The sequence below is a fragment of the Marmota flaviventris genome, chromosome 17, assembly GCF_047511675.1.
Source record: "Marmota flaviventris isolate mMarFla1 chromosome 17, mMarFla1.hap1, whole genome shotgun sequence".
Lineage (NCBI taxonomy): Eukaryota > Metazoa > Chordata > Mammalia > Rodentia > Sciuridae > Marmota > Marmota flaviventris.
The window spans coordinates 40,953,437-40,967,107 of record NC_092514.1 but is presented as its reverse complement, the minus strand read 5'-3'; the positions used below and the strand labels follow the sequence as shown (position 1 = coordinate 40,967,107).

The following is a 13,671-nucleotide window of genomic DNA, read 5'->3' as shown; positions in this document are numbered from 1 at the left end:
GTATCCTGTTCTTGAACCAATAATCATTCCATGAATTTAAATATGGTGAATTCTTAGATGGACTAGATTCAGTTTAATCGGTATAGGATCCTCCCCTCTAAAAATTATAAAAGGTTAAGAAAAAAAATCCCTATTATATTCTGAAATATTTCCACTGGAAACCAGTAGAATATCAGTTTATTCCCCAAATTCATCCATTATCCATGTTATTTTCATCAAAGCTGAAAAAACTAAGGATGCTGCTTTTATAAATGTCTGCCTTTTGGATTTTACAAAATTATGGGTGTAGCATTTCTTAATACAACACATATAAGTATTGTTCCTTCTGCGTGGACTTTAAAGTGATTACATTTATGTTTTAGAACTCTTCTACTACTATCAAGGAGACATGAAAGACTTTTTTTTTTTTCTTCCTTCAGAGCTGGGAATTAATTCAGGGCCTTGTACAAGTGCCTACTACTGGGACATTCCCCATCCTGTTACTGGTTTTTCATCCCTCTGCCACCTCCCATCATCCCTTTTCTTCAAGAATCTCTATTTCATACTCATCCTTCCCCACCTTAGGGGTACTCTGATTAGTACTTTATCACAACAGTATAAAAAAAGCATAGAACTTTGGCCTTTGGGGCAGACATGCATGTCCCAAAATTTTCCAAAATCTCTATTATGTTTCACATAATGAAAAAGATACTTTTGGAATACTTAACCCTATTATGCTGAGAAGATTTCTCCAATTTTTTTGTGTGTGTGTAAAAAAAAATGATTCAGAACATGGAATTCTCCTTCCTCAAATAATTAACCAGAGATCTGCTCCAACTGTCCAGGGTCATAAAACCCATGATTTATAGTTAAGGAAGTTCAAATATTGTTTTTATCTACATAAGTGTGAAAAACAAAAACTGCTATTAAAGATAAGCCCAGGATTCAGTTGAACATGTAGCCAGATACTAAAGGACTTGTTTCACCTATCCTAGATAGGCATAAAAGCAAGAAGGGGGGGAGAAAATATAACAAAGTCTTATCTTTTGCTGAGAACTAATAAGCAAAATAGAATTTCAAGGGAATATATATAAATGGCCAGAGACAAGACCATAAACAGACAGAAGGAAAGAACAGATAGATAACAATGGATAGAGAAACCATTTTCCTATCCAAATCCTCCTTTCTTATTGTTCCTAATAGAGAAACATTATCCTTTTTGAAGTACTTTCTTCACTGATCAGAATGACTCAGGAGATCTCAAAACATGTATGTCCTGGGCAATACCAAATCTCAGCTAACTCTGCAAATAGCCAGACCAAAGTTTCAACATTAATAACCAAAGCCAATGTGGCAAAATAAGAACACTACAGTTACCTTTTCAACCTGTATCAGACTTGATAGAAATGAGTTTCCATTGAAGGAAACCTGGGTTGAACTTTAAAGACAAACTAAAAGGGAAAAAAATGAAGTTGTCCTCTTACTTAACTATTGATCATGTTCCAACTCTAAAAAAAAAATTTTTTTTTAAACAGATGCAGTGGTACACATCTGTTATCACAGTGACTTGGGAGGATTGCAAGCCTTAGCAATTTAGTGAGACCCTGTCTCAAAATAAAAAATTAAAAAGGGTTGGGAATGTAGCTCAGTGGTAAAACTTCCCTGGATTCAATCCCCAGTACAAAAAAAAAAAAAAGTAAAACATACAAAATCATTTTCTCATTTCATCTTTCCATTATGAAAAAAAGAAAGTAAGAAAGGATAGGGAAAAAGAAAGTATCTGTAAGAAAAGTGAACAATGGAGATTAGGAAAAATTAAAAGTAAAGTCATTACTCATTCATGACGACAGGCTGACAATCTTCCTGGGCTTCTTGTGATAAAGCAGAGAAACCAGACCTTTCTGGGATGTGTGAAAAATCAACACAATATGAATAAACCACTACTTACATTAATTCATCCAGACTTGGAAGTTTTCCATTCAAATATGATTTTTCTCCACTGTCATCATTAATACTCAGAAAAAGACTGGTGCCTGAACACTATATGAAAAATAACTTTCTCAACTGTCCAAAGACTTGTCCTTGACCTTTCCTTTTTTTTTTTTTCTGTGTTTATACATTTTACTTTTATTTTAATTGTTACAAAATAATATTTTGGTTTTGAATGACCTTTCTTTTCTAGAAAGAAACCACCAGTATTCACAACTACTCATCCTCAGGGAGCTCATGACCCTCTATCCTAGACAAAGGGTTCCTGTGGGCAACCGAACAAGTCAACATCACCATGTAATCCTGGTAAACATTTTGTAACACTACCAAAGCACAATTGTTATCAGCAGATGTGTTTCCTCAAAATAAAATATATCATTTAAAGAACCAACCCACTGATTTGGGGGTTATACGTCATTTGCAAAAATCTGTAGACCAAAGTGAAAATTACTATTCAACAAGAGTTAAGACTGGTACAACACAGATATTTCTTATTTTTATTCTCATCGTCATTGGTTGCTAACTATGGGGAATATGCTGGATTTGCAAAAATATAATAGATATGCTTAACTATCAAAACCAGTCAGTTATTCAGCTTAACAGAAAAGCCCAAATGAGCCTAACTTAATCTTAGCATCTTAGACATTAAATACTTCTGAGGAAGGCAACTCAAAATGGGAAGAATGTGACCTTATATGTAACATAAACTACTGCCCTAATTCCAACATCAACAAGCAACTGGTAACTTCTTCCAATCACGATTGAACTTTTTGACATTCTAAAGATGTTATAGGATGGGTTTAACAATAAATTGTTAGCTACATCCTTATTCAGTACACTTGATTGAGACCACTGAGAATTTTCTTTCTTACTTACACATTGGATATATTATATGTAGCCATGATATGAGAAATAAGAGAAGGCACTGATCTTTGCTTGTCTAAACCAAATCAGTTTCATATGCATGGCATTAGTCATATGGAAGCATGTTCATGTGGCCCAGATCAGAAATAAGACATAAGCATTAACGGAAAGACAATCTTCCTGGGCTTCTTGTTCAGCATCAAGGTGACTATTCAATATGTACATTGCTATGTACACAGCTATGGGAATATTGGTATTTTTAATGTTGATAATTTAATTTGGCCAAAGAGTCCCTTAAATATCTCTAAGTAAACACAAACACTATTATTCTAAACTCTAAGTTTTTACTTATAAGGTTAAATTTAAGAAATAGAGCGTTCAAAAAGTTAACTTACTACCAGGCACAGTAATGCCCATTTGTAATCCCAGCAACTTGGGTGACTAAGGCAGGAGGATCACAAGTTTAACGACAGCCTGGGCAACTTGGCAAGATCCTGTCTCAAAATAAAAAAATAAAGAAGGCTGGGGCTATAGCTCAGTGATAGAGCAACCCTGGGTTCAATATCCAGTACCAGGGGTGGGAAAAAAAAAAAGTTAAAAAAAAAATTTACTGTTTGTCTTTCAGACTTTGCTTTCATATTTGGTACAACGATCCAAAGGAAATTGGACAGAACTTTACCCTTTTACTTGATATTTTTACTTTCCAGATAGGGTGAAAGATTAGAAGAAATTTGGTCAAGATGCCATGGAACAAGTTACCACTAGGCAACTTATGCTAATACCTAGAAAGGATAAAGGCCCCTCTTCACTGGAGCAGCCTGATTTCTTGATCTTTTTCTGTAGGTTCAAAGGCCCCAGAAATCATCATCTAGCTCAGCAAAGCACACCATCAGCATTCCTATTTCTAGAAAACAGAGATTGGAATGCTGGGGCACATAATCATCAATCAGGAAGTCAAGGTAAGCAAAGAAAGGAGAACTAGCAGAGAACACAAGCTAGGGGAATTGAAATGCTACCATGTTCCAGTGACATCTGTAAAAGACAATAAGACCTTCAGAAAGAGTAATCCTAACAACTAAAAAAACTCTTACCAGCTATTACCATCAATGCAGATGGAGTGGGGGTAGGGTCACTGGCCATTGTCAATGAAGAAAAAAGAAAGACATGCCTGGCATTCAGTAATATCGGATCAGAAAGGAACACCATCTGAGCTTTTATCCCTGATCCATAAGTCACTGCTAGCTGGCCTTGAGCTCAATCACATCAATTAACTTCTTTATTTTCAAATCTCTGACATGGGGCAAAAGCAACAAATATATGAAAGGAAACTAATGATATATAAGCCTACAGATCCTATTATGCTTACTGAGTCCTGTTTTGTTTTTAAAGAAAAATGTGAAGATGTCCAAACAGAGAAAAGACAAATCTAGCTTCCTGCTTCACAAACATCTCCTTTTTCTCCTCTGCCCTATCATCTAAACCCAGATGCTCTGAAATATCTCTTTTCTCCAAAGAGCTCAGTCTGTTGGAAAGAAAGTTTGGGTACTATCCCTGCAGGTGAGAAGTAATCAGATGCCAAGGTGTGGGTAAAAAGAACAACAGCAAGCCAGAGTCCCATTGGCTTCTGCCTGTCCTGACTGGCAAAAGCAAAAAGCAAAGCCTCAAACCAGTTCTCTGACAGGGCCCAACGCCTCTGCAGCACCCCCCGTGTAATTACACACTTGAGTGACTGGACTCTGAAGAAAATTGAAGGCCTGAGCTCCGAACAGCTGCCATTTTCTCTCTCCATCACACCAGCGTGATTACTTGAGAAATGAACAGCCCCGGCTCAAAGCTACTCCAGAATTCTCAGAGGAAATATGGCTCCGTGTTCCAATAATGAGATTCTTAAGGCAAGCGTTACTTACAATCACTCCGCAAAAGGAGCGAGCCGAGCCCCTATATCTTACAAATTAGAATTTAAGAAACCCAGCGACAGTCCTGGATGATCATTACTCTTCTGCTGCTCCAAGGATTCTGGGCTTTGGTCTATTTTTAGTGCAGAAAACTGTTCCGTTCTTAAAAAGGTAATCATAATAAGATGAAAAATTCACCATAATTAGCTTCATTTAAAGGCAAATTCTACCCCATTTTAGGTCCAAACTGACAGATTCTTCTACCCTCTCATCATTATCCCTTGCCTCTAGAAATTCTTGGCCTTATGCAAGTGAGAATTAACATTCCTTGCATTAAAATTTGAAGGAAAAAAAGTCAGATTTCTTCCCTCTTTTGATTGAGAAAAAAAATATTAGCAAGTTGCTGGTATAATGTCTTTGTTGAAAGCTGTCATTTGGAAAAAATAAAATATTACGTAGTGATATGTATTTTCAAATGCACCTTCTGAGTGCCTCATCACCTAGCTATTTTAGGGTAGCAAAAGTAACAAATTCTCCCTATAATAATACACTTTTAAAAAGTAGCTATTCTAAAAAATCTTATATCCTTTAGAGTTAATCAGCTAGGCAGATGGCTGAATGAGTCACAACGCTGTTTACCAGAGATGTAAGGAAGACGGTTTCCCTTCATTCTCAAGTATAAAATAAAAAATGGCAGTCAAGATTTATTGGGTTGTGTTGCCCTTCCAGGAAGAAATGATGGAATTAAAGTACTAAGAATGCCCATTCCCAGGGACAAAAACGGAATTCAAGGAAGTGAAGAGGTCTATAGTCCCCAAAACAAACAAGTAAGAGCAAGGCAACTAACTGTTCAGGACCTTGGGGTGAGAACGCTTAAAGAGTTGTCCTCTTCTCAGTCGTCTTCTCCTAAAATTAACTCAACTGGAAAGATCTATGAATTAAGGACTTGCAAAGCATCTTTAAAAATTCTCAAGTCCAAAAAACTTCTTCCCCTGGTCAAGTGTACATTAGTCCTATTCACATTTACCAGTCTCATCCCTTATTCCCACTTACTAATTCCTATATTCCTAGGATATGGGGACAAAATACTGTGTACTACCAATACAATAATCTCAGCTTAGATTCTTAACATAAATAAAACAAAAAGGGAACAAAGAAGATGCAGAAAAAAATTTCAATTTCTTTGGTGAGAGGGCCAGTACTGAATTTCTAACTTTTTTTTAAAAGTCTCAACATTAGAACCATTGCTTATATCTATTGAACAAATAGAATTAAAATGAATGTACATTGGTTAGAGAAGACTAGATTTTAAAGCTACTGTCATAATGACAACAGGAATGGAAAAGCACATGGCACTTTTAAACAGAGATGTGAATTTTTATGCACATAATATGCATAATAACCAGGACAATCCTTTCCTAAATAGCAGGTTCCTTCAGATCAAGGATAAAGGTAGAGATGAGAAATTATTAATCTACAACCCAAGCTCCATTCATTCCATAATTATAGAAGACAGTATCTTTTCCTCTGACCATAGCTACTAGAAGAAAAAAATATTTTTTCCATATTATCAACCATCAGATTATAAAAAATGATACTCACAATAAGCATTGTGACCAGAAGATTCTTCTTGGTGACTTGAGCGTGAGAGAAAATGTAGTTCAATACAGTGTTCATGTCACTTTTGTTCTCTTCCCGAAGGGTGAACACACATTTGTCATAGTGACCTGCAAGCAGCAAAAAGAATTGGTCCTTACCCATGTATAAAGGCTCACGTTTACATGCCATTTGTTTATTTCTTAATGTCCATAATACAGCTGATAAGTGTGAAAAGAAACATCTTAACAATTTTTGAAAAGGATTTGTATAGAACTGGCAGTGTGGGTTAGCAAAAGGACCACTAGACTGGAGTCAGGAGAAGCTGCACATAAGTCCTGAGATCAAGGCCTACCTATTATCAATTCACTATTGCTCTTGGGCAAATCATTTGATCTCTCTGGGTCTCGTTACATTTATAAATTGGAGTGAGAGATAAGTTTTAAAGACTGGGGGTTTGGCAATAAATCCAACCCCACACTTAGTCTAAACTCTTATTTGGCTTCCTGGAATGAATTCCTTAGAAGAAATGGCTCTAGCGGGGCATGGTGGCACACACTAATAATTCCAATTCCTCAAGAGGCTGAGGCAGGAGGATCTCAAGTTCAAGGCTAGCCTTGACAACTTAGTAAGACCCTGTCATAAAAGATTCAAAAAGAAAAATGGAAGCTGTTTAAAAATTGTTTTTTGGTGGAGCAAGAGATGTTGCTTAGTGGTAGAGAACTTGCCTAGCATGTGCAAGGCCCTGAATGATCCCCAGCACCATATTAGAAAAATTTTTTTTTGGTTGTCATATATTTGGTTGTCATATATATAAATATAGATATATATATCTATATATATAAATATATATCTATATATAGATATATATAGATATTCTTCCCTAGTGAGACATTGCTTCGAAGTGACAAGAGAAACATATTTTGGTGGTAGGAATTATTAGGAACAAGGAAAATTAAAAAGAATACATTTACATGGGATGGGGGAAGACACTAATAGAAAGAAAACAATAAATGTTCCCTTCTTAAAAACTATTAATTGTGATATACACACAGAAAAATATATAAAATCTATAGTAACAGTTGAAATAAATACCCATGTGTTATTTCAGAGCTACTAAATCTTAATAGAACTTCTTTGGTATATTTGAATACCCGTTTGTTTCTTCTTAAAAATAATTACTAAGCTGAATTTCATTTTAATTATTCTTTTGCTTTACTTTACATTTACCACCAATGTATGTATGGTTTAATTTTCCTATTTTTGAACTTGTAAAAAATGGAATCACTGCCAATTAATTCTTATATAACTTATTTCCTTCCTTCAACATTATATTTTTGAGATTCATCCTTTTGTCTACGTGTATCCCCTGGTTCATCCATTTTCACTGCTGTATAATAATCTATTGTAGGAACATCAACATCGTAAAATGCAATAATCTATTCTACATGGGTATATTGAGATTGTTTTGTCTTTTTTGTTACTATGAAAAGTGCTGACACAAACAATCCTGTTTATGTCTTTTAATAAACCAGCATAAGAGTTGCTCTACTGAAAAAAAAAAAAAATGCAATTGAATTTTATGTTGACTTTTGTATTTAGCAGCTTTGTTAGGTTTTAAATAATTTAATAGTAAAATTGCGGATTCTTTGCACCTTCCAAGTAGACATTATAGCATATCTACTAACGGCAGATCTACTTCCTTATTCCTCTTCAGTCCTTATACCTTTTAATTACTTTTCTGATCTTACTGCACTGGCTGAGACATAATGCTGAACATAAGTAGCAATAGCAAATCTTTGTCTTATTCTTTTTTTGTTGAGGGGGCAGGGTACTGGGGATTGAATTCAGGGACATTCAACCACTGAGCCACATCCCCAGTCCTATTTTGTGTTTTATTTATAAACAAGTTCTCACTTAGTTGCTGAACACCTCGCTTTTGCTGTGGCTGGCTCTGTGCCACTCCCACCTCCACCCCCACTTGCTGGGATTACAGGCATGTGTTACTATGCCCGGGATATCCTGTAAATTTTTTGTGGTGTCACCCTCACTTTCTTGTGGTACTGGGAACTGAATCCTGTGATGTTCTACCACTGAGCTACATCTCCAGTCTTCCCCTGCCCCACCCTTTTATTTTTTTGGAGACAGGGCCTCACTAAGTTGCTGAGGCTGACCTAGAACTTGCGATCCTCCTGCCTTAGTCTCCTGAAGAGCTGAGATTTCAGGCATATGCCACCATGCCCAACTGTAGGTCCTCACAAAAAATTAAAATGTCTAATTTCATTCCTAGTTTCTCAGAGTTATCATGAATGAATGTTAAACCTTGTTAAATGCTTTTCTCCCCATATCCTGAGATGATGACCATGTTTCCTCCTCTTTTAATCTATTAACACATGAAAATTACATTAATTATCCACCAAATTAATCAATTTTGAATTAGTGGGATATAGCCAACTTGGTTGTGATATATTATTTCATACATCACTGGGTTAAGTGTGCTAATGTCTACTTGGAGAATTTTGCTGGTCATGAGTGGCACATGACCATCTTTTTAAAGAATGCAAATGAGAGCAGAACAGATAAAAGAAAATTTTAGGTAACATTTTAAATTCTGTGTGGTTTCACTGCCATCTTGTGGTAGAAAGCAATATCAGCAGTACATAGCTTTAAAGTCTTAACCAAAGTATTTTATGCTTAAAAACTACTTCATTTAGTGAAGCTCTTCAGAGAAAGCCAAGGATAAATTCCACCTAAATGGCACATGAAAAAGTAGTGGAAAATCTGACCCTTTCCTATATGCCTGTAGTTCAATCCATAGATGAGCTGCTGAGAGGCAAGCTCTTCAGATGGGGAATTTCAATTTCAGCCTGGTCATGACTCAACCAACTCTCACTATACAAGGTCAAGAAGATGTCAACAGGGAATGCTAATCTCTACTAGAAAAGTAATCTCAGTCCTTTCTCGGAAGCACACTAGATTCACAATTTCATCAAGCTGTGTTGTGTCGTTGTTCTTTCTTTGGTGTTAGTGGGATATGAGATTTCCATTTTTAAGGGAAAAGGAATAAGTTTGTTAATGGGAAGTGTTGGTGACAAGATGAACTGGCTTAGCTCTTACAGTCCTATAGGGATAGTTTGGTCTAGACATCAGAATTAGAAACATTGTTAGAAAGAGAGTCCTCAGGAGAAAGCTTACCATTCTGGAATTGTGTCTCTACTCGAAGATACTGCCGGAGCAGATCCATCACCACAGCCTTCATGTGGCCTCGGATGCCACTTCGGTACCTGAGCAGATAGAAAAAAATCTCCACTGAAAAACCTGACAGGCCAACACTATGGAATGAAAAACCTAGAAGCCAAATTTACTTTCTAAATTTTCCACTGAAAATCCCTTTAAATATAGGGCAGGACAGGGGTCAGCCTACAATTAACCAACCAGATTAATTTAAATTCCAAGCCTAAAAAGTCATCTCACTATATAGAGACATGATCTTTTATAAAGAAAAATAAAAACAAAACTAAAAAATCTTCATAGCCTTTATCCAATGACATTGTGACTCAGTTCCTATTGCTGAGCAAAAATTGTTACCATGTATTTGAGATTATAAGGGGATTTCTGGAAAATTTTAGAGTTGAAAATAAATGTCATACTGGGTTCCATGCCAGAAGAAAAATTAGGGTCTTCATCAAAATGGCAAGGAAAACGAAAAACACAATTTCTGTTTCTCAATAATTGACAAAGAATATTAAGATGGGCTGGTGATGTGGCTCAAGCGGTAGCGCGCTCGCCTGGCATGCGTGCGGCCCGGGTTCGATCCTCAGCACCACATACAAACAAAGATGTTGTGTCCGCCGAAAACTAAAAATAAATATTAAAAAATTCTCTCTAAAAAAAAAAAAGAATATTAAGAAGTTACCAGAAATATTGAGAATGAGAGTTAGGTCACAATTCTAAGACAGTTAGAAGACATAAGGAACTTTGTGAGATATAAAATAAATTGCTAGCTATTTTTACTCAAAGTCAGGCCTGAGGTAAATCTCTTTAAGATCATTTAAAAGAAAGCATGGGAGTGGACTGGTGTTGAAAATCTGGAATTATATGTAATTACCTTTGTACCAGTTGGACAATGCTCTGAGTGTTCATAAAGAAGACTTCTCGTTCAGATTTCCGATTCAATGTAGCTGCATGACTATCTAGGATGTTGGCAATCTAAGACATAAAAAAGGGGGGAAAGGAATCTAACAAAGGGACCCAAAGCATAAACCTCCAGAGCACCACACTAGGAAATCTTCTTAGTTATAACACAATTCCTACATGACTTATCAGCCACAGCTGGACATAATGTAGGGCCTACGCTAAATGAGCAAGCAACTTTTGTCTCTTTTTGCCCTTTTACAGATGTAATAATGATGACATTAAAAATTACCATCTACTCAGAAGGTCTCACATGAACAATCTGTTTTAAAGTCAAGATGTAAATGTACTCCTTTCTTGCTCAGCTTTACTCCCTGCATAAAGCTACTTTATAGATGAAGGGCAAGGATGCTGCTGAGGTAGTAAAGAAGTATTTGATAATAAAACTACCAATATCCTTCACTTTAAATTTATGAAAATACCTCCAAATAGGGACTAGCTCTCAAGAACAAAGCTATGTGGAGTACATGGCCAAAGCATGTTTTTCTCATAACCAAGGACCTTTTACATTTCACATGCAGTATTTTCATTACTGGACTTATATTCTGAGGCAGTTTTATGGAAAGTACAGTGCTTAAAACTGTAAAAGCACACCATCGAGACAATAGGGAAGATCCAAACAGAAAGCTGCAGCCTGAACTCCAGTGGTAGCCAGTGGAAAATAATGATAATATTACCCTATAAATACCTGCTGGCTGGGAAACTGACAGAGGACTGATGTGATGTTGCTAGCATACTGAGCCATTTCCTTCTTGATAGACTTCTCCACATTGAGGGGAATACGACCAGAGACACTGGTCATGATATCCTGCAATTCTAGAAGAGGCAGAGAGGGATCTCTGAGGGTCTTCATCAACCGCTCTACCCAGTCTTTCACCTGAGAAGAAGAAATAATAAAACAGGATCCAAAGTTAACACAATCCCCAAAATAAAATGAGATGTTTAATCAGGTGCAGTGGTACACACCTGAAATCCCAACAACTTGGGAGGGTGAGGTAGATGGATTGCAACTTACAGGCCAGCCTTACCAACTTAGGAAGACCCTATCCCCAAATAAAAATAAAAATGACTACAGATAAAGCTCAATGGTAAAACACCCCTAGATTCAATCTCCAGTACTCCCACTTCCTGGAATTGTGTCTCTACTCGCAGATACTGCCGGAGCAGATCCATCACCACAGCCTTCCTTAGCATCTAAATTGGGCTATATTTATTTCAACCCAGAAAAATGGGTGTCTATCAAAATCTCCTGTGGACCGATGAGGCAAGCAAATAGAAAATTTTTCAGGGCCAAAAAAAACAAACAAACAACAACAAAAAAAAAAAGCACCATAAAATAAAATGAGAGATCTGAATTCACTGTCATATAGTATTTATTTTTAAATTTCAGTGTAAGCATCAATTATTGCCCCTATTCTCTGGTTTAAAAAGGAATAATCTCGACTAAAGGTGAAGTACATGACAAAGCTAAAAAGCAAGGATTTAAAGACTTCAAATCTAACAACCAAAGGAGAGAGCATTCCAGGCCAACTGGCTTTCTTTCTCTCCCTCTAGAAAATCTCATGAGACTTTAAATTATTTTGATATTGTTCCCCATTTGTACATTCTTTTCCCCAAGATAGGTGATTCATACCCTGCTGCTAAAGAAAGGATCTGGAAGGCAGTATCCATTCATTACATTGACCAGATTATCCAGGACATAGTGGAACACTCGATGGAGCTTCTCGCCTCTGAGTGCTGTGCTCTGGATCTGTGGCAGACTACCCGTGTGAAGTTCAGCCTGTCAACCCCAATGAGAGACTGTCATTCATTAATTTCTATTCAGGGCACAAACACAACTGCAATTCAGTATCATCATTCAAAATCCAGACATCTCTTCCCTGAATCCAGTTACCAGGAGAGAAGTCAGTGGAGGAAACATCATGATGAAATTACAGAATCTAAGTATTGTATTGACTCTTACAAACTCTAGTTCCACAATATCACAGGCACAGATACAAGGCATATCACATCAAGGGGAAAAACAGCTTAAGGTAACATTGGCAAACCAAGCAATTAAGAGTACATTCCTCCATACCTGCTGAACCTTGCTGGGGTTGTCCAACTGCATTTTGGCTATTACACAGCCAGGATCAAGAGCTGCTCCAGGTCGCTTGACATAATGAATACAGCCAGATTCTGCAGCTGTTAAGGTCATCACCATCTTCATCACCTATAGTAAAAAATAAATAACTTGTAGTCTGATTTCTTTTCATACAGATGAATGTTTCAGGGACGTCAGTTTTTCCTTAGCATCTAAGTTGAACTACATTTATTTCAACCCAGAAAAATGGGTGTCTACCAAAATCTCCTGTGGATTGATGAAGCAAGCAAGCAGAAAATGTTTCAGGACCTAGCTTTAAGGATTTATAATAATTACTGATATTTCCTCTGTTTCTATCCATTTTGCTACAGTTTGTGATAATATTTGTTTTGTATTTAGAAGTGATGAACAATTTGGTCTCTTTATACCAGTAAATTTGGGTGTTCACTCTCAGTTTGCCTACTGAAGATATTCAGGAGGCCAAAAACTAGGGGTTATTTTTCACTCCTTTTCCTCCTCTATCTACCAATTACCAACCCAAATCAAGTACATTTTCTCTCAAAAATGTTCCTTCTCTTGCCATGTCTTTGGTGTAGGCCCTTCTCATTTCTAGCCTAGAGTACTTCAAAAACCTCTAAAAGATTTTCCTATCAGCCATATACCTTCAACAAGGTTCCCCCAAAAAACAGTAATTCTGGAGCCCAAATCTCATATTTCTTTTCCACTTAAAATCCTTCAATGATTCCTCACTGCCTTCAGCGTAAGACGAAACTTCCTAGTATGGTGAATAAAGTCTTTTATGACCTTACATTTAAGATCTCACACTACACTAGTTCTTTAGCATGTTTGCTTACTACATTCCATTTGACCTTAGCCTATTCTCAAGCAATACTAATATATACTGATGGTCCCTAAATACTATCATACTATCTTGCTTCTGGGCCTTCATGGTATTCCCTCAACTTTACACATTCTTCCTTACCCTTCTTCACCTTATTTAGTGCTACCTTTAAAAACTAATATAAATGTCCCCTCTTTTAGAATGTCTTCCCTTACTATGCACCCTTACTA

The 13,671-nt window shown here is 36.6% G+C and overlaps 1 protein-coding gene across 7 annotated transcripts in view; it reads right to left on the bottom strand.

The window, feature by feature from the left end:
* Positions 1–13,671, bottom strand: part of Acaca (acetyl-CoA carboxylase alpha) — a 276,215-nt gene that overhangs the window by 129,221 nt on the left and 133,323 nt on the right. For all 7 annotated transcript variants that reach the window (XM_027950233.2, XM_071603724.1, XM_071603728.1 and 4 more), the window contains 6 exons: positions 12,595–12,729; positions 12,151–12,297; positions 11,206–11,394; positions 10,432–10,532; positions 9,519–9,607; positions 6,330–6,454 (listed from right to left, as the gene is read on the bottom strand). In XM_027950233.2, the coding sequence (XP_027806034.1) occupies positions 6,330–6,454; positions 9,519–9,607; positions 10,432–10,532; positions 11,206–11,394; positions 12,151–12,297; positions 12,595–12,729 (786 nt within the window). The remainder of the gene's footprint in view (positions 1–6,329; positions 6,455–9,518; positions 9,608–10,431; positions 10,533–11,205; positions 11,395–12,150; positions 12,298–12,594; positions 12,730–13,671) is intronic.